Below are 22,379 nucleotides of genomic sequence, written 5' to 3' on the forward strand. Positions count from 1 at the left end.
TTGGGTGTATCTTGAGTTTGGCAACCTACTGTAAACAGATGATGGGAAGGAGTGCAGTTCAAAGATGCTTAAACTGCACACTAAAAAGGTGGAGAGGCCACAGGTAACAGTTTGACAATGAACTGGCAAGAGTTTCCATTTTCATTTATTATTTAGCTTTTTTTAATGTTTGTTTACCCACAGCAGCCCCACAATACTGAATTGGGACAAAACAATTTTAAATAAGATTGTTGACACTTTTGTGTATTATTGTTGTACATAAAAAAGATGTTTTCTCTAACCTCCCCTGTCACAATCAACCTCCAACATCACATAACAAACAGTCATTTTCAAAAGTATGGGAGAGTTTTACCTTTTTCTAAAAAAAATCCAATCCTTCACACAGATGTAGGTTCTATAATTAATGAGTACAATTGGTGCATGCATTATTCACGATGTAAGTTGACTTAAAATGTCCTGTTAAATGTTCCACGAACAATCTTATCAATATATATTTCCCCCACCCACCCACCCAATAATGGGTTTTCTTTAAAGTTTCAAATAATCATTGTGCCTTTGTTATAAGGAAATCTATAAAACATTTGGTCACAATCATGCTGAAGCCTGAAACGGAGAATCCAGCAGATAAAGCTACAGAAAGGATGATTTGCTTTTTTACCTGACAAAAATCAACTTGTTGCATAGCCCTCCTGACAAACACTCGGATCATCCTCTGTAACCCAGTGTCCTCATTTCATCTTTTGATTCTTCAAAGTGCACGTTTTGTAGACTATTTCCAACATTTTTTTTTTAAAAAGACTTACATTACAATGGCAACAGCAATGTTTTCCCATGTATCCTTACAACACAGAAACTGTACACCATAAAACATGTGCTCATAACCGCCACAACCAAGTTTATAAGACTGGACATGCACTGTGAATTTTAAGGACAGCAGACATAATGCTGTACTGGTTCGCACACTGTTTCAGCACTGATCTTCCTAATGCTTTAACTTCCGAAAAGGGTAAAGCCCAGATTTACTCACCAACACCAAATAAAGTCTTTTGGCTTTTATTTTTCAAATTTTATTTTTGCAACATGTCATTACTAATTTCAAGTCAGGTTATCAAGAAATCATTTATAGATATTTTGATGTAAACCACTAACTTTGCTCACCTATGCTTTTCAGCCATACCTCCCAGGGTCCCCACTTACCAGTTAAGATGCACTGAAGCAAGTTGCATCTTCTCTTAACGAGATATTTAAAAGGTTAGGCACTTGGAATTCAACAGCTGGAGCAATAAGTACAAAGAGTGGAATGGTGTCAGGCTCACTCTTTACATACAAATTCCTACTTTTTGTACACTTTATGAAAAACAAATTAATTCTATGAAGTTGGTTTGGCTATGTAAGGCTATTCACTGGCGATTTAATAAAATCAGGATCACAGGTCACATTTCATTTACCACTACGGTAAATGAAAAAAAAAGCAAAAATGGAAAAATAAACAAATCGCCAAAATTATTTAACAAAGTGTGAAAAGCAACACACTTAAAGGCCTCTGGACCTGGAGAAAATGGTGCCGGCAACTCCACAACTTAAAACTGAACATGTTGCAGAAGTTCTTGGTGTGGATGAGAACAATACAGAGACATGTGGAGACATAGTGCAGTACGAGAGCAGAATTTGTTTACTGGCTCCATTCAAGACATTATTTATCTCTGTTATTAACATCAAGTCCTACATTTAAAAGGTTTTGCTGTCTGTGTTAGTCTCTCGGTATGCATTAAAATATTTTATACCTCCCCCCAACTTTGTGTTTCTTCCCCCTCTGATATTCAAAGTCTGTGATGAAAGTAGAGCCACCTTCTCACAACCTGTATCATAACGAGGCAACCTCTTTCACTTCTTGCCCTAGTGGTTCACAAGAGCAGGCTACTGCATTTCATTAGGTATTTTTTCACTGTTATGTTTATATTTGTAAATAAATTTGGCATCTGTTGTTTTCTGAAATAGCCAATGTAGGGAGATATAGAAAAACAGATGTTTTCTAGAATGAAACAGTCTTTTGTTTTCTTCACTTCAAGTGAACAATTTTTCACTTGCAAATTCAGTGCAAAAACAAGCTGAAGCAACTCTTTAAAAAAAATCAGATTTCTGGAAGGATTTCCAGTTTCTAAATCCCCATGAATGCTGCATATTAATATACACTCTGAGCTCTGACAGAACACCCTGCAGATGATAAAACTCATCATATTAATGCATAATCTGTAAGAGTCTCGCTAGACTGGCACGCTAGCACCAATCATCTTCGTCTGTTTCGCGATAGTATTTCCGCTCTCCTGCTCCCATCCCAGGGCCTGTGCTCATGCCCAGGTTGTAGTGGTAACCGTTTGGGACTCTGCGGCTTTGGTGAGACTGAGATGTAAAGGATGAGATGCAAGAAGTCCTTGGGGACCTGCCCGTAGTCGTGGCAACAGCCACCTCAAAGGTCAGAGTCTCTTCTGCCAGTGTCTGGCTATCGCTGCTGCAACTTTCGTGGTGTCCCAAGTAAGGGTCCGATCCAATGCGCATCACCCTCGATTGTCTGCTCTCGCCGCTAGTGTAAGGGTGGTTCTGGGACTCGCTGCGCAGCAGAGTGTTGTGCTCTGACCATCCGCGGCTGAGTCTCCCTGGGGGAGTCGGGGGTAAGACGCCGTGCAGGTTGCTAAACTGAGTCGGAGAGGAGTTTGCAGTTTTGTAGGTGATGCTGGGACGCGGTGTTAGAGGTGTCTGCGGAAGCTGCCGTCGACCACGACACGGGGTGCTAGCGCCAGAGACTGACTGCAGAGGACTGCTGTTAACCGAACCACTGCCCTAGATGAAAATTGGAACAAAGCAATTCAAAAAACAAAAGAACAGACACACGGAAAACAAAAAAATGTCAACAGAAAAGGACACAAAGCCACATGAAAGAAGAAAAAAGATGAAATGTGCAGACGAGCACCAAAAAACGAAAGTAAAGTATGAGGCAAAATACACAGAAATGCAGAGAGAATTGGGGGAAAAAATGATTATCATGAGTGGCAAAATCAACTATTGAAAAAGTAGGTAAATAATTAGCAGTATTAGGCATTAAGCACACAAGATAAAACCCTAGAAGAGATTGGTAAATAGGGAGAGTGCAGAGGTAGGTAGTCGAGGGAACACAAAAGAAATTTAATTAGTGCAGTAGTTAAAGAATATTCATTGAAGACAATTTGAATGAACACAGTTTAATCACAGTTTAACAATGTTAATTTCATTAGATGAAGGTTGTTAAAATAGAGTGTCTTATTTTCTGTGCAATGCTGAGGAGAGAGATAAACTCCTATGGCGATATATGCCTTAAAATTTCACACTACCTGTGCACATAGTAAAAACACTGCTGCGAATTTAAGCAAGGTACTCGTTAAACATTAATGAATACAGAGGCATATATTCTACAGAACGATGTGGGAAACATTATAAATAGCATTAGGAGTAAGTCATATGGCTCCTCGACCCTGCTCCACCATTTAATAGGATCATAGCGGATCCTGTACCTCAACTTTACTTTCTTGCTCAATCCCCATTTTCTTTGATCTCAGCCTTGAATAAAATCAATGACTAAGCAACCTTTGGGGTACAGAATTTACCTGTAAACTTAAACCAGGCGGTGAAGACAAAGCAAAAAGTGGAGTCATAAAATGTTAGGATACAAAAGATTTGATATTTTTCTATGAGGACAAGTTTTTGGTGTACAAATGAAATGAAATCTCAGTCAGAGGAAGCTAAAGATTTCTTCACTTGATTTTGAAAGAGTGATATCCAATTTGTTTTTTTAAGGATACTTGGAAACTCTTTTTTCTGATCCAAACCTTTCGTATTTGATCCACTCTGCTTACTTTATATGCATTTACTAAAAGTCAGTTCTTGTGGACTACAACTCTTGAGCTTGGTCTGTAAGACAAACTTCTATGCCTACTTCTCTCTCTTCATGTAGCATCTGCAGATGTCAATCATAGCTCAATGATGCCATGATCCCACAATGGGGCAAGTAGAAGAGGCAGGCCCCAATGAATACCTCAGCCAGTATGGCACCATTAAACACCACACTCTTAACAATCTGAGTTAACCCAACCTACTCTGCGCCACTATTCAAAATAAATGCTCCCCAAAGCATGCTTGTGGTCTAAAGACTAGTTTAATTTTGAAATGACCTTGATCTGGCATTCATAGCAAATCATAGCTGCCAACATTTCAGCCATTTGCTGAAAGTATTCACAACTGCATCAGAATCAACTGAGAAATGCTGTACATCTTACACAGCAAATTCTGAGATAGTTTGTGTTTTTGGACTGAGAATCGTAATGCAAGTTACTGGCTCAAGAAAATGGAAAGTGCGAGTACTGAATTATAATGAAAAAATGCATCAATAGTCGATATTAACATTTTAAGAATTTAGGATTCAATAAAGTATCATTCAAATAAAGGTATCTAATGCGGTTAGTAAAATACTTCCCACCAAAACCTTTAAAGCCAGGGATATGCAAATAACAGAATTGTCAATGTGAAGCCACCAACATTTCAGCAATTTGCCATATGTTCTCAACTGTATCAGAATCAAAGGGGAAGTGCTGAATGTTACCACTGACTTCCAGGTAGCCCTTTCAGGGAACAAAATAAGAACCTAGTTTACTGAAAATTGCGTGTAATCATTAAACTGAAAATACTAGTTTTGGCCATAAATTACCTCTAAAATCCTTTCATGTTAACACTTTGTTTCTTCTTTTTCCTTTATAGTATCTTTTTTTTCTGCTTTTCATGTTTAGTGACCTTGTTGTCATGCCAAGAATTATGGGTGGCAATTGTCTGTTGATGCATTTGTATGTCAATGGATCTTGCCTTTCAATACCATAGCATTACACTCAAGTTTCTCACAAATTATGTGCCCAGAATCAACCAGGCAATTTGAAGGGTGGTGCCATGCATGGGTGTTTCCATTCAAAGAGGGAAAGAAAGTCACTAGAGCAAGACTCAACCTAGGCCACTCTCACACATCTCTTATCAGCCAGCTCAAAAACAGAAGGGAGAATGTCTAGAGCCATGGTCCTGGAGTAATAATAACTTGTATTTCTTTGTCATCTTTAATGTAATAAAACTTCCCAAGGCACCTCACAGGAGCATCATAAAATAAAAAATGACATCAAGCCTCATAAGGAGATATGTTTTAAGAAGTATCGTAAAGGATGAAAGTGCGGGAGAGATACGGAGAGGTGTAAGAAAGTCATTCCAGAACTTAGGAGGCATGGGCATCAATGGTGCAGCAATTAAAATCAGGAATGCACAAAAAGCCAGAAAGAGTGCAGATATCTTGAAGCATTGTGGGGCTGGAGGAGATTACAGAGGTAGGGAGGGGCAAAGCCATGGAGGGATTTGAAAACAAGGATGAGAATTTTAAAATCATGACGTTGCTTGATCGTGAGTCAATGCAGGTCAGCAACTAGAGGGGTAAGAGTGGAATGAGACTTAGTGCAAGTTAAGATATGGGCAGCAAAGTTTTGGATGCCTTCAAGTTTATCGAAGGTAGAATGTGGGAGAGAAACCAGGAAAGCATCAGAATAATCAAGTAGAAGAATTTCGAGTTCTTGACAAAGGAAGCAGTGGGTGACAATGAGGAAAAACGGTTTTATTGCCCAGCAAAGAGGGGAGTGGTTGGGGTGAGGAATGTACTACCTCAGCATGTGGTGGATGGAACAGGTCTAATGAAAGCTTTCTGAAGGGAATTTACATCATTATCTGAAGAAGGGAAAAACCCCAGGGGCTGGCACTAGATAAATTGTTCCTTCAGGGGGGACAGCATCGACATGATGGGCTGAACGGCCTCATAAGCAGTACAGCACTGACACAGGCATTAAAGAGAAGAGCAAAATATTTTGCACTCACTAAAGCACACTAGAAAAATAATGAGGGCCAATTTGATATTGGAAAATTTTAATCCCGCTGCAAGTAGAATTTAAAAAATACTTATAGGCCAGAATTTTAGGTCTCACGGGTAGAGGTGCGCCAGACCCGAACGGACACGAAATAGCACAAAATGACGTTGGGTAAGCAATCTTCAAGTTGGCAGGTGCGCACAGGTGCCAGAGCCACACCAGCCAACAATTAAGGGTCTCTTAAGGCCATTAAAAACCCAATTGATTCCAATTTTATGTTGTCCATGCGATTTCACGCTTGTCACACAGGCAAAACGGGCAGGCAGGCAGCCCACTTTTAACAAAACCTCATCCAAGGACAGGGTAAAATTGCCTTTGTGAGTAATGAGGAGTTTAGGAGATAGTTTGCTGCTGGTTGCTTATTTGAACTTGACAGCTTCATCTCTGTTCTGAGCTTCAGTCTTAGCATTTCTAGACTTCATTGATGTCTCCAAGGCCCCTGGAGGATTCAGTCCATGTGGACCCTTCCCGGTGTCAGGCAGCCTTCTGTTACCCTGGTAATGGGGATTGTGGTCTCCACCGGTGGCACCTCCTCTGAGGAGGAAGAAAGGGACAGAGAGAGAGGAGGCCAGGTGTCCCTATGCAGCCTCCAGGGGAGTGACCTCTGGGAGGAGAGGTGCAGGCACAGCAGGTAGTCCAACGTGGAAGGGGCCAATATCCTGCTGCCAGGGTTTACAGGCAGTGACGTAGCTACCTCAATATGTCTGAGGTGCAATGCCGAAGCAGGGTCCACCTCTCCAGGGAGACTGTGGCCTCCATCTGTCAGATGATTGGGCCTGAGATCAGCTCCGACTGTATGTGTGGACTCCCCATGCCAGTGGCTCTGAAGGTCACAGTGGACCTCAATCTCTATGCCTCCAGCTCTTTCCAGGGGGTCAATGGGGGATCTTTGTGGAGTGTCCCAATCAGCTGTCCACAGTTGCGTCAAGCTGGTGACTGATGCTCTGTTCAGGTGGGTACTGACCTTTTCTTTACCGTAAGGATGAGGCCAGCCAGGCTGAGTGAGCCAGAGGCTTTGCAGGATCCCCCCGCTGGGTTGCTGAGATCCCCCGCATCCAGGGTACAATCAACTGCACACGTGGCCATCATCGCATCAGCAGGTCAGCCGGGTGCCTTCGTCAACAGGATGGGCTCCATGAACGTGCAGATAATGTGTGACCACAAGACGCAGATTCTGCAAGTCTGTGCAAGGCATCCTGGCACCTCCCACGATGCATACATCCTCAGACACTCACAGCTGCCCAGGCTGTTCACTGCTCCAGCTCAACTGGATGGATGGTTGCTGGCTGACAAGGTCTATCTGTTGAAAAGGTGGCTTATGATGCCTTTCCAGCACCCAAAAACAGAGGCAGAGCAGAGACAGCGTTATAATAGGAGTCATGCCTCTACATGAGCAGTGATAGAGAGGGGCATAGATCTTCTCAAGATGTGCTTCCGATGCCTGGACCATTCAGGGGGTACACTACAATACCCCACAGAGCAGGTGTTACTGATAGTGGTTGCATGCTGCATTCTCCATTATCTGGTACTGGCAAGGGGGGGATCCACTGAAGGAAGAGGATCATGGGCCTGCTCCACAGGCCACAGATGAAGAATCCAGCAGTGAGTCAGAAGAGGAGCACAGTGAGGAGCGTGGTGAGGGCATGGAGGCAGATCTCTGGATCCTTCAGGGAAGCAGGGACACCAGGGACCTTGATCCAACGCTCCCTCAGCTAGACTGCCAAAGATCTGCTTCCACCTCATGCCAGGGCTGCCACCTCCATCAAGGATGTCCGAAATGACCCTTTCCTTTGAACTCAAAGTCCACTCAGTGCCTATGCAATAAAGTTTAGAGCCACGCAGGTCCAGCATGAGATACTAGTATGCCCTACAAAACAAGTGAAGCATACTCAGGCCATTAAGACAAAAGCAAAATTTATGTCATGTTGGCACTCACATATGAACATAACAATATATGGTGTTAATGGTCACACCAGTAAACTATATTAACAAAACACGGCAGAACAGAAAACCACCTGTGAGCAGTCCCTTGTGCTCACAGTGCCTTAAACTTACGTTTGCGAGTGCTGCATCTTGTTGCCGTCCCCCACGCCCTACCCCCCTCCCCCCTTACTGGTAGCAGCATGGAGGGAGCCTGCTCACGGTGCTGTCCTGTTGGCCTTGATGACCTTGGCTGTTGTCCTCTGGCCAGTGGAGCCTGCGCTGGCCTTGCCTGGGAGGGAGCGGCCAGTACCATGACTGGCATTTCCCCAGTTATCACAGCCTCATCAGATGCCATGGTCACTGGCAGAGAAGGAGCTGCTGCCATCATCCAGAGCGCCCGGAGAGGAGCCTGCAGAGACAAGCTGCATGTGACAACATGAGGTCGCTCTGGTCCTCCCTGCTCGCCATTGATGGATGGGCACCTAACTGGGATACTGAGTGCCTCATCCATCTACCACACTGGCACTGACCTCCTGAGGTCATTGCCTGTGTGAGGGCTTGCAGGTCCGCGCGCAACCCCAGGAATCCCTGATTCTGTCCCTGGAGCTGCCTCTCCGTGAGAGTCACCACTCTCTCAATGGAGGAGGCAGCGTGCTTGGCGATGAGGGTCAACTCCAGTGCTCACGCTCCGCAAGGGCTCCTCCATAACAGAGACCACAGCACGCATACCCTCATGGATCTCCGCGAGATCCTCCCGCACATCTTGCTGGACATCCAGCATCTGCCACCTAATGGACAACTCCAGAGGCTCATCATCTGCCTTTGAATCAGCAAGGTCCTGGTCTCTAGCAGTCCTCCTACTGCCGGCACCCTGGACGCTCTCTGCCTCTACCTGCTCCTCAAGTGAGTGTGAAGTAACCTCACCGCTATGCACCGACATTCTAGCAGATGATCTAATGCCCACCGAGGTGCTGGTATCTGTGGTGGTGCCTGGTTCAGAGAGGGGGTGTGACGCAGGTGCATCTAAAGTCCAGTGGTCCTCTGGCATCAAGGGTGGCTCCTAGGGGTCCTGCATTCATGGGCGAGCTGGTGATTCTAGGGGAGAACAACATGTCATTAGTTTAAGTCATCACACTGTCACTGTGCATGCCAGGCACCCTGGTGAGACAATGGAGACCTACGTCATGGTGCCATCGTCTTTCAATGATCAATGGAGACTCCGGGTTTGAGGCTCCCATTAATGAAGAGACTACCCAAGAACGTTTGCACAGTCCGACACTCTCACCTCTGTGCACTGCAGTCTTACCTTTGTCAGAGACCCTGCCTCTCCACAACCGGCTGACCGGTGTGGGTGGCGGCTTTCCAGCTCCAAGGCATCCATCTCACGCCTTGTCAGAACGAGGAGCTTTGGGGGGGCCTCTGCCTGTCTTAGTTCTTTCATTGGTGTTATGGCTGCTCTTCTCCTGAAATGACAGAGGGGCACTGATTTGTCCACTCTGTACCTGCAGCGCCATTGCAACCTGGCAAACGCCTCCCTCCCCCCACCCCTCATGGACACCTTGCAGGGCACAACCGAGGGTTATGGCCCTTGACCCACAAGGCATTCAGGCCAAGCAGCCAGGCTCACCCACTTGGCTAGCATCGGTGTCAGTGACAGCTGGCACTCAGACTCTAACACCCCTGAGCTCCTTAACACTTCTCCACGCTGATCCATGCCAACTCGGTACTCACCCTTGCCGAGCGCAGCAGATTATTGAACCTTTGGCAGCGCTGCACCCAATGGTGTGTCACACAACGTCATGGCTGCTGACCTTGGCTGCCTTCTCCTCCCGGGCTTTCTTGGTCAGGTGCAGTGGCCTCCTCCTACCATCCCTCCTCCCACTGGTGAGGCCATTGTTCAAATGAAATGATCTCCTGGACAGACTCCAAAGATTCTCCCCTGGCAGCCTTCAGGGAGCTGCTTCTGCTGGTTTTAAAGCACTCGCTGGATCACCATTGGACCCGGTGCCCGACAGGCCCCCGCCCCTGCCCGCCCCTTCCTGACCATTGAGAAGATGCATTTCACGTTGGGCGGACTTTAATAGGCCATCCAAGCGTGAAACCGCGTTTGCAAAGTGACTGGGGTTGGGGGCAGATTCCACATCCACTTCTGCTCCTGCTGACTTGGCACTTACGCCAAGCGTGAAATTCAGGACATAGATTCATTACAACTTGTTTCTTCAAAAAGGTATCTTGGTATGTAAAACACAAAAATTGATTATAAAAGATAAGCATTTTTGTAACTGTGTGTGTGATCTGACCAAAGTGCAATATAAATTGAGCATAACATCTCTACTTCTCCTTATACACTGCACTCACACATTCTGACTGATGTTGATTGCAGCAGTTCATTTTTTTATTTTAAGCAATGAATTATCATTTTTATAGTATTGATGTTAAGTACATATTCTCCCTCTTAATGAATTACTTTACAGCTATCCCTCGTTTAGCACTCCTAATGTGTTCGTAAAAAGCAGTGTACTAATTGAAAATCACCTTCCCATTAGAAACCATGTAATAAGGGTGGGTTATATTCCTGACCTGTGATTTTTACATTAAAAACCTATTGGCTGCCTTAAAAGTAACAGACCCAAGAATTTCTTCCTAACTCTTAATAACTTAACAAATCTATCTACTTACCTCCTGCTGGCCACTTCCCTCCTGCTCACTGACTCTCCCACTTGCCACCTTACCACTCCCGACCCTTCTGGGTTCCTGATCTTCCAGCTCACTGCTTCTCCCACTCACTGACCCTTCCTCTCGCTCCCCGACCCTTCCTCTTCAGAAGCCTTGCAGTGAGCAAGGTCTCAGCAGAGGTGCGACAGGAGGCAAGAAGGTGAGGGGGTTTGCGAGTAGGAGGGTCAGGGAATGAAACACTAAACAGGAATGATGGCGAGCGAGAGAGACAATGACCTGAGCGGGTAGAAGGAATACCACTGCACTGAAGAAACTGATCATTGCTAATGATACTTGTGATCTCTCTCACATTCCCCCCTCAGCTTTACTCAACCAATTTGACACTGTTTTAAATACTTCTATAATGCAAAAAATGAATTTCTATCTTGAAAGGTCTCTTCATATTCAGGATTTTAGAATCAAAATCAGAGATAACTTGAATTTAAGTCTGAATAACTCACCATAGCACCAATGTATGTAATACTATATCTGTCAGCAACAAAAGGAATTTTCACTTCTTATAGCCCCTTAGGCAACTGCTGATTCTTTAAAAAAAACCTTTTTTCTCATTACCAGTAAATTAAATTTTCATTAGAACTTACTGTTTCCAGTAAGATCCCTTGGAATATGCTAATTTCTTCTCACCTGTCTGTGGAGGCTATGGTCTGGGCCTGCACTAGGAGATGTTGACCGGCTGTGATCAGTTGATTTGGGCTGTGGGGTTTCCCGACTGCCATATCGGTCGCAGGAGTAGTAACGCTGCTTCTCATTGGAGGATGGAGATTTCCGCTCCTGTGACCTACCTCGCACACGCTCCTTCGATGGTTGATCCTTTTGGCGAGCTACAGAAGTGAGGTCATCCATTTGGTCTAAAAGCAACATCATCAGACAGAGTGTGAATGCATGTGAATGAGACCTTTGTTCTTCAATAAGCAGAGTTCATACTGATGGCTGAAAAATATCCCAGGCTGAATGTACAATAAAAAATGTAAACACTATCCATTGAGAGATGTAGCCTGCCTTTACTTTTGGGTAGTAATGAATGAAGTATACCTGCATCTGTCTTTTTGAACAGCATGTTAAACCAAGGCTTCATTGCCCTGTCAATTGACACTATTTCAAAGAAGTGTTCTCTTTGATAACCTGGCCCAAATTTATCCCTCAACCAACATCACTGATACAAATTAGTTGGCAATTATCACCTCAATATTTGTGAGAGCTTGCTGTGTGCACGTTGTCAGTCACGTTTCCTATAAAGTGACTACATTTCTAAAGTATTTAATTGGCTGTAAAGCCTTTTGGGGTGTCTTGAGGATGTAAAGATGCTATATAAATGCAAGTCTTTGTGTTCCTTTGGGCAGAATTTTATGGCCCCATTGCAGCGGGAGTGGGGCCGTAAAGTGCCTTGAGGCATTCAAATGTCCATTGACTTCGGTGGGACCATAAACTCCCACCTGCATAAAATTCTGCCCTTTATTTCTGCAAAGGTATAAAATTGAACCACTCTGACATGCACCAATTATGGGGGAATGTGATAAGACAAAATTTTTTCCTTTTTTGAGTTATGAACCCATACCACACCATTCTCAGAATTCTCATTCACAAAGGTTCCGATCCAGTGCTCCAAAAAGTACTCAACAAATGCTGGAGTCACATCTGCTAAGCATGGAGACTTGTTCCACTTCTTTGATCAGTTTTGACACACTTTCCTCTAATCTGTTGAAGCACATTCTTTTAATTTGCAGAGCAATGAAAAACCATAAAACTAGAACCAGTTTTTCATTATATTGGCTGTGCCTGGTGGTCCAATGGCATTTCAGAAGATCCCACGCTGCATTTGAATGGAGGACAATGATTGAATTCCCAATGCTTTCAGCCATCAATATCCCTTCAAGAGCAGCAGGAGCCTAGCACTAATCCTCTTCTGGTTTTTTTGGATCGTTTAGTTGCTGTTATATAAATCCTCCTATTTTTACGGAGAACCATTTATGATGCAGTAAACTTTATTCTTAATTATTATACTGAAGAGAACAATTATTCTTACAGATGAAGGGCAATTTCCATTTGGCTGAATATCAGCTTGCATATTGTTTATTTGCTTCCTTTCCTTTGGTCCATTGTTCCAGTCTTATCCAGCAGGTACTCTACTGTCAAGGCCTTTTCCAACAATTCTATACAATGACGCCCAAGGGAGCAGGAGAATCATGCTACATTATCTGCTTAATCATTTTCTCAATTCTGTTCCATGAAAGTGGAAGCACTCGACCTCCATTCAGCCCCTCCATGTAAAGACACAAGAAACTGGGGACTGCCAGTGTGAAAGGGGTGCAACTGGTGGTGACTTACATCCAACTTGCCCACACTGCAAAGCATTTGTAGGTTTATTTTTTGACGTAGGGAATAGTGAATAGCTTGTTCATATTTGCAATTGAAAGCATAATAACAGCCTTCACAACCTGCTACTCTATAAGTTAATGTGATTTAGTAATAGTATTATCTGCATCATAACATTCTTGAACAGCTGACAGATATATTTTACGTGGATTACTTTACTTTTTGAATGTGTTTATTTAGCTTGCTAAGACCTAGTGTGCAGGGCCCTCTCTGGTGGAATATATCACATTTCTAGTCATATATAATATGTTAGCAAAAGGCTTGTTTAATTTCAGCATGGATATCCAAAGTAGTGGAGCCATCACAGAAAACGAAGCAAAGGTAAGATGACCAGGAGAGATGTATAAACAAAACATGCCACCACAATCCAGATCAGCATGGGCATTCATAGGAGAGGAAATCCCCCTATAACAGGGTCTTTAAAGATTTATTTTATATGCATCAAGGATCACTTGTGCACTCATGTCTTTGACTATTTTTCAAAAGCTCTCCTCATACTAAACAGCTATTATGAGAACCATTGTCATTCAAATGATATCCATTAAATAGATTCAAATCTCATTTTATTTGCTGTTATTGCAAATTCATCTAAGAAACCACATGTCCAGCTGACTTCACCTTGCAAGAACATCTATTAACTGAGAGAAGGATATCTTCATGTACATTTGGTTATTGGGGCTGGGACTGGGTTGCGGGGCAGAGAGAGAGTGGATTCAAATCAACTAGATTCAAATCCAGTGCAGAGAGATGGTCTTCTCTGATTATTGCCCACAATAATCCTATCTGAAATGAGGTTGGACAGTTTTAATCTAGTTTAGTGCACTCTATGCCAATTCTAACATAGAACCTGTTACATAAAAATGTTCTGCCAAGTACATGATGGCATTGGGAAAACAACAGCCGTGATGCAGTAGGAGCTGTTTTTCTGACACTGGGACTGCAACACATTGTTGGGGCAAAGTGAACTGAGTTTTAGCCTCCATTAAACAGTACCACATCAGCCTGGGTGCAAACATGTGGTGCTGACAATGGAAAGTTTTTCATTCCACAGTATTATACACTTCACCTTTGATGAACACAAGATTCGTGAAATGAATTAAAAATGACCAGGGAAAAAAAAAATCACTAATTGTCAAAATTTCAGACATCTCTCTTACAATACCCAATTCTCCGACCTTAAGGTAATCCCAGTTCATTACCTATTTCTCCATCAGCATGACTGCTGGGAGACCTCTCGAGTGACCGTTGTTTTTTCTCTTTTCTCCGATGGCAGCGATGCTGATGGTGGTGGTGATGATGAGGCATTCGTTCTGGGATAACACGCTCCAGAGAGTAATCGGGCAGATGCATTCCGTGAGATCTCTGTGGTGTGAGCGTAGACACAGAACGCTTCATGGGGCTCGTGTCTGGAATTGGCTACACAAAAAAGGGCGCAACACCCAAGAAAGTTAGAATGTCCGAGTATATCAGACACACTGATATTACAATGATAAAATTTTATTCTGGTGTTCTGTTGATAGCATCTTCTTAATGTCACATTATTAAGCATAGTTATTAATACTGAATAAGTTTTTAGGAAACACAAAACCATTACATATATTGACTCAAATGCTATTCAATAAGCTTGATCGAGCTAATTTTATAGTTCTGAGCATAGGCTCAGAATTGCTTTGTGTAATGGCATCATTATTCACATGAACATGTTAGTAAAAATGCTAACAAGAGTAAATATTCCTAAAATAACAGGACCATTAGGAACAGGAGAAAGCCATTCAGCTTCTCCCATTCAGCTCCTCCGGCTTGCTCCACCATTCAATTAAATCCTGGCTGACTTTCACTTAAACTCCAGTTTCCCATAGATCACTTTGTTCCATATCCCCTAGTACCTTTACTGAACAAAAATCTGTCTCTTCTTCTTTAAAACTCCAAATCTCCCAGCATCCATAGCCTTTTGGAAGGGAGAATTTAAAATTTCTACTATTTCATGTGTGGAAAGAGTTGCTTCCTGATTTCACTCCTGAGTGACCAAAATCTAATTTTAGATTATTCTTGATTACCCCACCAGAGGAAATCATTTCTCTGTATTATATACTATCAAATGTTTTTAATATTTTAAACACCTTGAACACCTGCATTTGTTTATCTTCATAAAGCAAAGTGATCACCTTCATAGATTGGAATCTACTGGCCTCCATTGGCCCAAAATATTGGGCAACACTTGAACTCTGGAAATCCAAAACATCTTAAACCAAGTGAACTGAGTGAATAATGGAATTTAGCATTTCATTTTCTGACAGGTCAGATATTTAAATCAATCACAATGCAATACTTAAATCAATCACAACGCAATATTGATGATTTATTGGATGCAGTCCAGATATTTACTTTGGTCCCGCTATTATTTTTAAACAATTTTTAACTACATTTGAAAAGTTTTTGCTGCACTGTCAAATAATATTACTGTAGCAAGTATTTCACATACAGGTATTGTCCCAAGAATGCACCTCACAAAAATACTAATTGTCTATTTATGTCATCCACTTAAATTGTATTATATTGAATAAATCAACCCATATAGCTTAACTAATAGAAATAGTCATCAATAAGAATGATTGAGGCTAAGAATAAATGGCCTTCTCCTCCCTCCCAGAAACATGATAGGGTCCCCCTTGTCCTCACTTATCACCCCACCAGCCTCCGCATTCAAAGGATCATCCTCCGCCATTTCCGCCAACTCCAGCATGATGCCACCATCAAACACATCTTCCCTTCACCCCCACTGGCGGCATTCCGTAGGGATCGTTCCCTCCGGTACACCCTGGTCCACTCCTCCATCACACCCTACTCCTCAACCCCCACCTATGGCACCTCCCCATGCCCACGCAAAAGATGTAACACCTGCCCCTTCACTTCCTCTCTCCTCACCGTCCAAGGGCCCAAACACTCCTTTCAAGTGAAGCAGCATTTCACTTGCATTTCCCCCAACTTAGTCTACAGCATTCGTTGCTCCCAGTGCGGTCTCCTCTACATTGGAGAGACCAAACGTAAACTCGGCGACCGCTTTGCAGAACACCTGAGGTCTGTACGCAAGAATGACCCAAACCTCCCTGTCGCTTGCCATTTTAACACTCCACCCTGCTCTCTTGCCCACATGTCTGTCCTTGGCCTGCTGCATTGTTCCAGTGAAGCCTAACGCAAAGTGGAGGAACAGCACCTCATCTTCCGACTAGGCACTTTACAGCCTTCCGGACTGAATAGTGAATTCAACAACTTTAGGTCTTGAGCTCCCTCCTCCATCCCCACCCCCTTTCTGTTTCTTCCCCCTTCCTTTTGTACAAGACCAAGGTGTCTCATAATTTACTCCCTACATAGATGCATTTGAACTGAGCTTTTGAAAAAAATTTTCCGGTTATGGGCACTTTCATTCTGATTAGAATCTTGAGTCTGCTTTTGAATATAAAAAGTGTTACAAAATAGTGGACATGAACAGCACATTCCTAACAAAACTAGTACTTTGTTCTAAATGAGATAGAAGTCTAATTCTGGCCAATTGGAATCAAAACAAATACATTCCTTGTGAGTTAGGTGGTATCTATCCCTGAGTGCTGATAGAGACTAGGGATAAGATCTGTTGGACATTATGAAGAAGTCATTGAACACTGTGGAAGTACAGAAGATTGCAAATGAGCCAAAATGGTGCCTATATTCAAAAAGGAGGCCAAAACAAGCAATGGCAACTATAGACCCAGCAGTCTATAATGGAATTGATGGTCAGGAGTAATCCTGAGGATCAATACCTGTACAACAATAACCTGCTAAACTGCAGTCAACATGGAGACTTAAGATCTTAGATGATAAACCACCTTTGACATCTTTGTAGAAGCAATAGACAAGAGAGTCAAGGGTTATGGGGTCAGACAAGAAAATGGAATTGAGATCACAACCAGATCAACCATGATCTTATCAAATGACAGAACAAGGGCCGAATGGCCTACTCCTACTCTTAAGTCCTATGATTATTTTATCATGCATGTAAATTAGGATTCATAGCCACAGCAAACAATCTTTGTTAATAAATGCAATAAGTAGAGGGCAAGCCTGGTAATAGTTCTCTTAAAGATTTAGCAGCTTCTCAGTGGCACAGTCATGAGTTTCCTAAACTCAACCTATACTTCAGAGGGAGGAGCTTCTATCAGTACTCAAAGCTACAAATATGGCTACAGGACTGGGCCATATGCCAGGTTGAAATGACATTCAGCACCCCAACGAAACAAGTGTAAGTGGAGCTTCATTCAAACAAATTTATAAGAAAATGCGTAAAGATCAAAAGACGGAAGTTACAAATTAATGTGGACTGAATACGATTTACATACTGCAAGGACACTCCCAGATGATCGAGATGTTTTCTTCAGTAAAGGGTCGAGTAAGACGACACAGTGAAGCAGCCCATAGCACAGCATTCACAGGGTATGGTGAGGTTAGGGAGGGTTAGACAGAGGTCAGGTGGAAATAGAGAAAAAGCATAGCAAACCAAAACACCAGATATATTTATAAAAGCAAAACAGATCAACTCAGAATGCCAGACACCGCAAAAAAGTAGATATAGGGGAAGTTACAGAACAAATAAAGAAAGAGAATAAAACAGGAGAGAAAAGATAAGTCAGTTAAATAAGAAGTCGGATTAAAGAATGATGGGAAGGATTGATGAATCAAATGTTGGTTGGGATGGGAAAGACAAAGCACAAAAAAATTATGAAATGTTTCAGCAATTGAGCTCAAAATAATTAGCAATTGCAAGTCTGTTTTGGTTACATCAAATGATATTTACCGGCCTGGATGAATGAATAAGCAACAGGTACTGTGATTGAAAGCTGATAATTTAAACCAAAAAAAAACTAACACTCCAAATAGAATGAATGGCATCCAGGGCATTATTAAGCAAAAATATTGCTTTGAGGCACAAATGGATACGAGCTAAAAACCTCAGGGTGATGGCTAGTTATTGAGAAATGAATAAGTCCTGAAAATACCAATTGCATAAGAAAACATCAAATGTTGATCTCTGATGAATACACTGGGCCAGAGTATGGGCTTCACCACCAGCAGAAGAGTGAAGTGATTTATTTTTAATCTTTTGGAGGAGGCTTATACTTAGTGGTTTGCAGAGGTTAAATGAAAACTTGTGAATGATTTTGGTTCTCTTTGGCTATATTTCTACTGTTTGATTACCTCTAATTTCCGATTTCAGTTCAACTTCACACTTGTCAAGTTAACTTACATGAACACTCAATGCTATGTTTTGAAGTGGTTTTCAGCAAATTAAGTATAACTGTCTAAATAAGAGTTCTTTATTAAGCTGATTGAAAATGATTTCTTGCATTGTAAATATTTCCAATGGTTTAGCTCTGATACTATTATAAAATACTATTCTAAATGGCTGTATTATTCAAATTTATCTCCAAATTTTTTTGCACTAATATGGAAGCAAAATTAACAATAAAGGCTAAATATTTTATTTGTAAAAGTGTCCAAAAACAATTTGTAAGAAACAAAGTCTGACTGATAAATAAGACTGAGCACACACTAATACACAGTGTATAAGCTTTATATTGTACATAAAATTGAACAGGTAATTGTTTAGTAGTCCTTGCTCTCAGGCTGTGGTGAAAAGGGATTCCAGTATAATTTTTGTAGGACTTCACAACGTTCATAGCTTTTCCTTAGGTTAATCCCAGTCTTCCTCTTGTATATTTAATGTGCCTCTTCTCACCATTCTCCCCCACAGACTTTCCTCAATCCTATGGCATTTTGTGAGCACCTCGCTTCTGCTCAACATCCCTCCAAATCAGGATTCATACAAACTCTGTACCCGCATCAAAACACTCCAAGGACTTTGACATTATGTGAAACCTTAATATTAGCTTCCTTTTTTTTGTGAATCACTTACCTGTGTCTCTGCAGTTAGTCGAGGCATAGATGCTGCACGTCCTTGGCTCTCTAGGCCTGGCTGATCGGCCTGATTCAGATCATACCCCATCTCTCTCATCTCCACAGCCTGTGCGAAAGTAAGCGGATATCAGCTTTTTTCCATTCAACTCATCATAACTTCACCGTTCAGTGAGATTAAATCTCTGCTAAACCACATTCACGATCTACACGGATAAATAATTAAAAACCAGTAATGCTCGTTTTTCACAGAATTTTTCAACCTCTCAACGACAAATGTGACAAGGTATTTTATTTTAAAAGCAACAGTGTGAATGCTGAAAATCTGAAATAAAAGCAGAAAATGCAGGAGGCATTCAGTAGGTCGGACAGCATCTGTGGATAGAGAAACAGAGTTAACGGGCAGAATTTTGCCCTTGATGGGCGGGCGGGCCCCACCGGCTCGGCAGCAGGCGGGTAGCCGATCACCGCCGCCAAAACGGGCCCCGCCGCCATTTTAAGTGGGCGGGCCAATTAAGGCCCACCCAGTGGGCTGCCTGACGGGAAGCGCTATGCGCTTCCTGTGTGGGGGGGGGGAGGGATTCCCCAACTGTCAGAGGGCGCTCTTTCACGCATGCTTGTGAAAGAACGCACATCTCCCTAAGACTAAGTGCTGCCTCAGGGAGATCGCTGACATTGTTTGAAACTTTAAAAATAGAAAAATAAAAAAAAATTAACATATCCCCCTCATGTGACAATGTCACACGAGATGGAACACGTTAATAAATATCACAAAAACTTCATTAAACTTTTTTAAAACCAACATGAAACCTCATCCCGCTGGTGGATGAGGTTTCATGTTTTCTCTATTCCCCGCCGGGGCTCCTGGCCTGCCAGCCAACCTTAAGGTTGGATGGGCAGGACCTTTAATTGTTTTAATTATTCTGTCAAAGGCCTCAATTGGCTAGTGACAGGTCGGCGGGCAGACAGCTGAGCGTGCTGTCCCCCGGCCTTCCTGAAGATTTAAATGGGGCGGGATGAAGTTTGGGGCTTCCCCCGCCCCCAGCGCACCGATGGAAAAATTCTGCCCAATGTTTCTAGGCAGGACTTGTGATCAGAACTGGGGAAAGTTAGAGATGCAATAGCTTTTGAGTAAGGGATGGGTGGGACAAGGACAAAAGGAAGGTCTGTGATAGAGTGGAAGACAGGAGACATTGAATGACAGAAGAATTAGCCTTCCAGCATGTAGTTAATTGTATGTAAAACCTTTCATACTGTTATGAGGGTCATGTGACTCTACAGACGAATCAGCCCTAAGTGTGGGTAATCTTAAGGGTGGAGTTTTATAGCCTTGGTCTTGGTACAAGCATGTTACCTCATCAGGAGCCCATAAATAAAGTTTACTGTTTCTTACAAAAAGCCTGCCTGGTACTTCAAGGGCTGAATTTTGCTGTCGGCGGGGCCCGCTCGCCAATGTGTAAAATGACGTGGGATGATGTCGGGGGGAACCCCTGATGTCATCCCACCCCTTTTAAATTTTCAGGAAGGCGGGGGCACAGCTAAATCAGCTATGTGCCCGCTGACCTATTAATGGCCAATTGAGGCCATTGACAGGTTCATTTAAACAATTAAAGGACCTGCCCGTCCAACATTAAGGTTGGTGGGCAGGCCAGGAGCCTCGGCGGCAAATGGAGAAAACATGAAACCTCATCCACCAGCAGGATGAGGTTTCATGCAGGGATTTAAAAAGTTTATTAAAGTTTTACTGTAATTAATGAACATGTCCCATCTCATGTGACATGAGGGGGACATGTTAAGGATGTTTTTTTTCTATTTCTAATATTTTTAAAGCTGCCAGCGATCTCCCTGAGGCAGCACTTAGCTTCAGGGAGATGTGCACTCTTTCATGTGCACACGTGAAAGAGCACACTCTCGCATTTGGGGAATCCACCCCCCCCCCCCCCCCCCCCCCACCCTGCCCGCCCGCACAGGAAGCCGGATGTCACACTGTGCGGGCCTTAATTGGCCCGCCCATGTAAAATGGCGGCAGAGCCCGCTTCTCCGGTGGGGATCGGCTTCCCCCACCCGCTGGAGATTGGGTCAGGCCCGCCCGCCCAGCAAGCAGAAAATTCTGCCCCAAGTTTATTATATCGTGACAAAATGAATCTTTCTTTTCTTGCCCCATCACCAAAGAAACAAAATATGTGCCTGGAGTAGATGTGATGCTATATGAAAGCAAAAGCAAGAGAGAAAAAAAGCAGAAACATGCAAAAACAACTAAAACAAAATAAGGGCCCAGACCTTTGGACAGTTCCAACTGACCTACATTTCCTGGGTAACTATCCAGGTAAGTAAGTTGGAACTGTCCAAAGGCTCCAACTCTCACTCAGAGCTGGAGACTTTTTGGGAGGATCCCAGGGGAGCAGGGAAAATTGCTCATCAGAAGTTCAAACTTCCTGGGCAATTCCAATGGACACTTTGTGTCAGGACTCCCACATGCCCCAAAGCACATATTGAAAGGTAAGGCTGGTCTCCGATGATCTAGAAACTGAAGGGCTGGACCCTTATTTTGGGTTTTTTTGCATGTTTCTGCTTTTTTTCCTCTCTTGCTTTTGCTTTCAGACAGCAGCACACGTCCTCCAGGTACATATTTTGTTTCTTTGGAGTTGGGGCAAGAAAAGAAAGATAGGTTTTGTCTCTGTGTAATAAACTTGGAATTTTGAGCAGGCTTCTTGTAAGAAACAGTAAACTTTATTTACAGAGCTCTTGATGAAGCTACATGCTTGTACCAAGACCAAGGCTAGAAAACTCCTCCCCTAAGATTACCCACGCTTAGGGCTGATTCGTTTGTATAGTCACATGATCTCCATAACATTATGAAAGGTTCTGGGTTCTGGCTCTGAACGGGTCGAGGTTACGGTCTGAAATTGTTGAACTTAATGTTGAGTCTAGAAGGCTGTGAAGTGCCTTAGTGAAAGATGAGGTGGTACTCCTCAAGCTTGCATTACACTTCATTGGAGCATTGCAGGAGGCTGTAACTCCAATTAACACCTATTACATCTCCAACTTTTCCTAGTTCTGATGAAAGGTCCTTGACCTGAAATGTTAGTTCTGTTTCTCCACAGATGCTCCCTGATCCCCTGTGTATTTCCAACATTTTCTGTCTTTATCTAAGGTATTTTATTTCTTCTCTGACCACTTAGACTATTTTCAAGTGAATTCACATTCTTTTTGTTCAGAAAATGTAAAATACCAAGATATGTGAAAGGCCCTGTTTCAGAGACAATTGTACTGGGTACCCGCCTTGGACCAGTTGCAAAATTTCATACAAAAACTGTCATCCCCACAGTAATTTTCCAATCTGGACTGTGAACATCATGATTCATGGTATTGTTTTAATGGTGCCAAAATGCCTATTTATCAATCCATGTGCCATATCTAGTA

The 22,379-nt window shown here is 42.9% G+C and overlaps 1 protein-coding gene across 1 annotated transcript in view; it reads right to left on the reverse strand.

Moving 5' to 3' along the window:
* Positions 1–559: 559 nt before the first annotated feature.
* The window catches only part of LOC121280817 (probable voltage-dependent N-type calcium channel subunit alpha-1B), a 226,806-nt gene continuing 204,986 nt past the window's right edge, over positions 560–22,379 (reverse strand). Inside the window, exons 39-43 of the mRNA XM_041193080.1 lie at positions 18,958–19,065; positions 17,384–17,416; positions 14,210–14,426; positions 11,262–11,485; positions 560–2,838 (exon numbers count right to left, since the gene is read on the reverse strand). Coding sequence (XP_041049014.1) covers positions 2,278–2,838; positions 11,262–11,485; positions 14,210–14,426; positions 17,384–17,416; positions 18,958–19,065 — 1,143 coding nt within the window. The 3' untranslated portion in view covers positions 560–2,277. The remainder of the gene's footprint in view (positions 2,839–11,261; positions 11,486–14,209; positions 14,427–17,383; positions 17,417–18,957; positions 19,066–22,379) is intronic.

This window comes from Carcharodon carcharias, chromosome 8 (assembly GCF_017639515.1).
Source record: "Carcharodon carcharias isolate sCarCar2 chromosome 8, sCarCar2.pri, whole genome shotgun sequence".
Taxonomy (NCBI): domain Eukaryota; kingdom Metazoa; phylum Chordata; class Chondrichthyes; order Lamniformes; family Lamnidae; genus Carcharodon; species Carcharodon carcharias.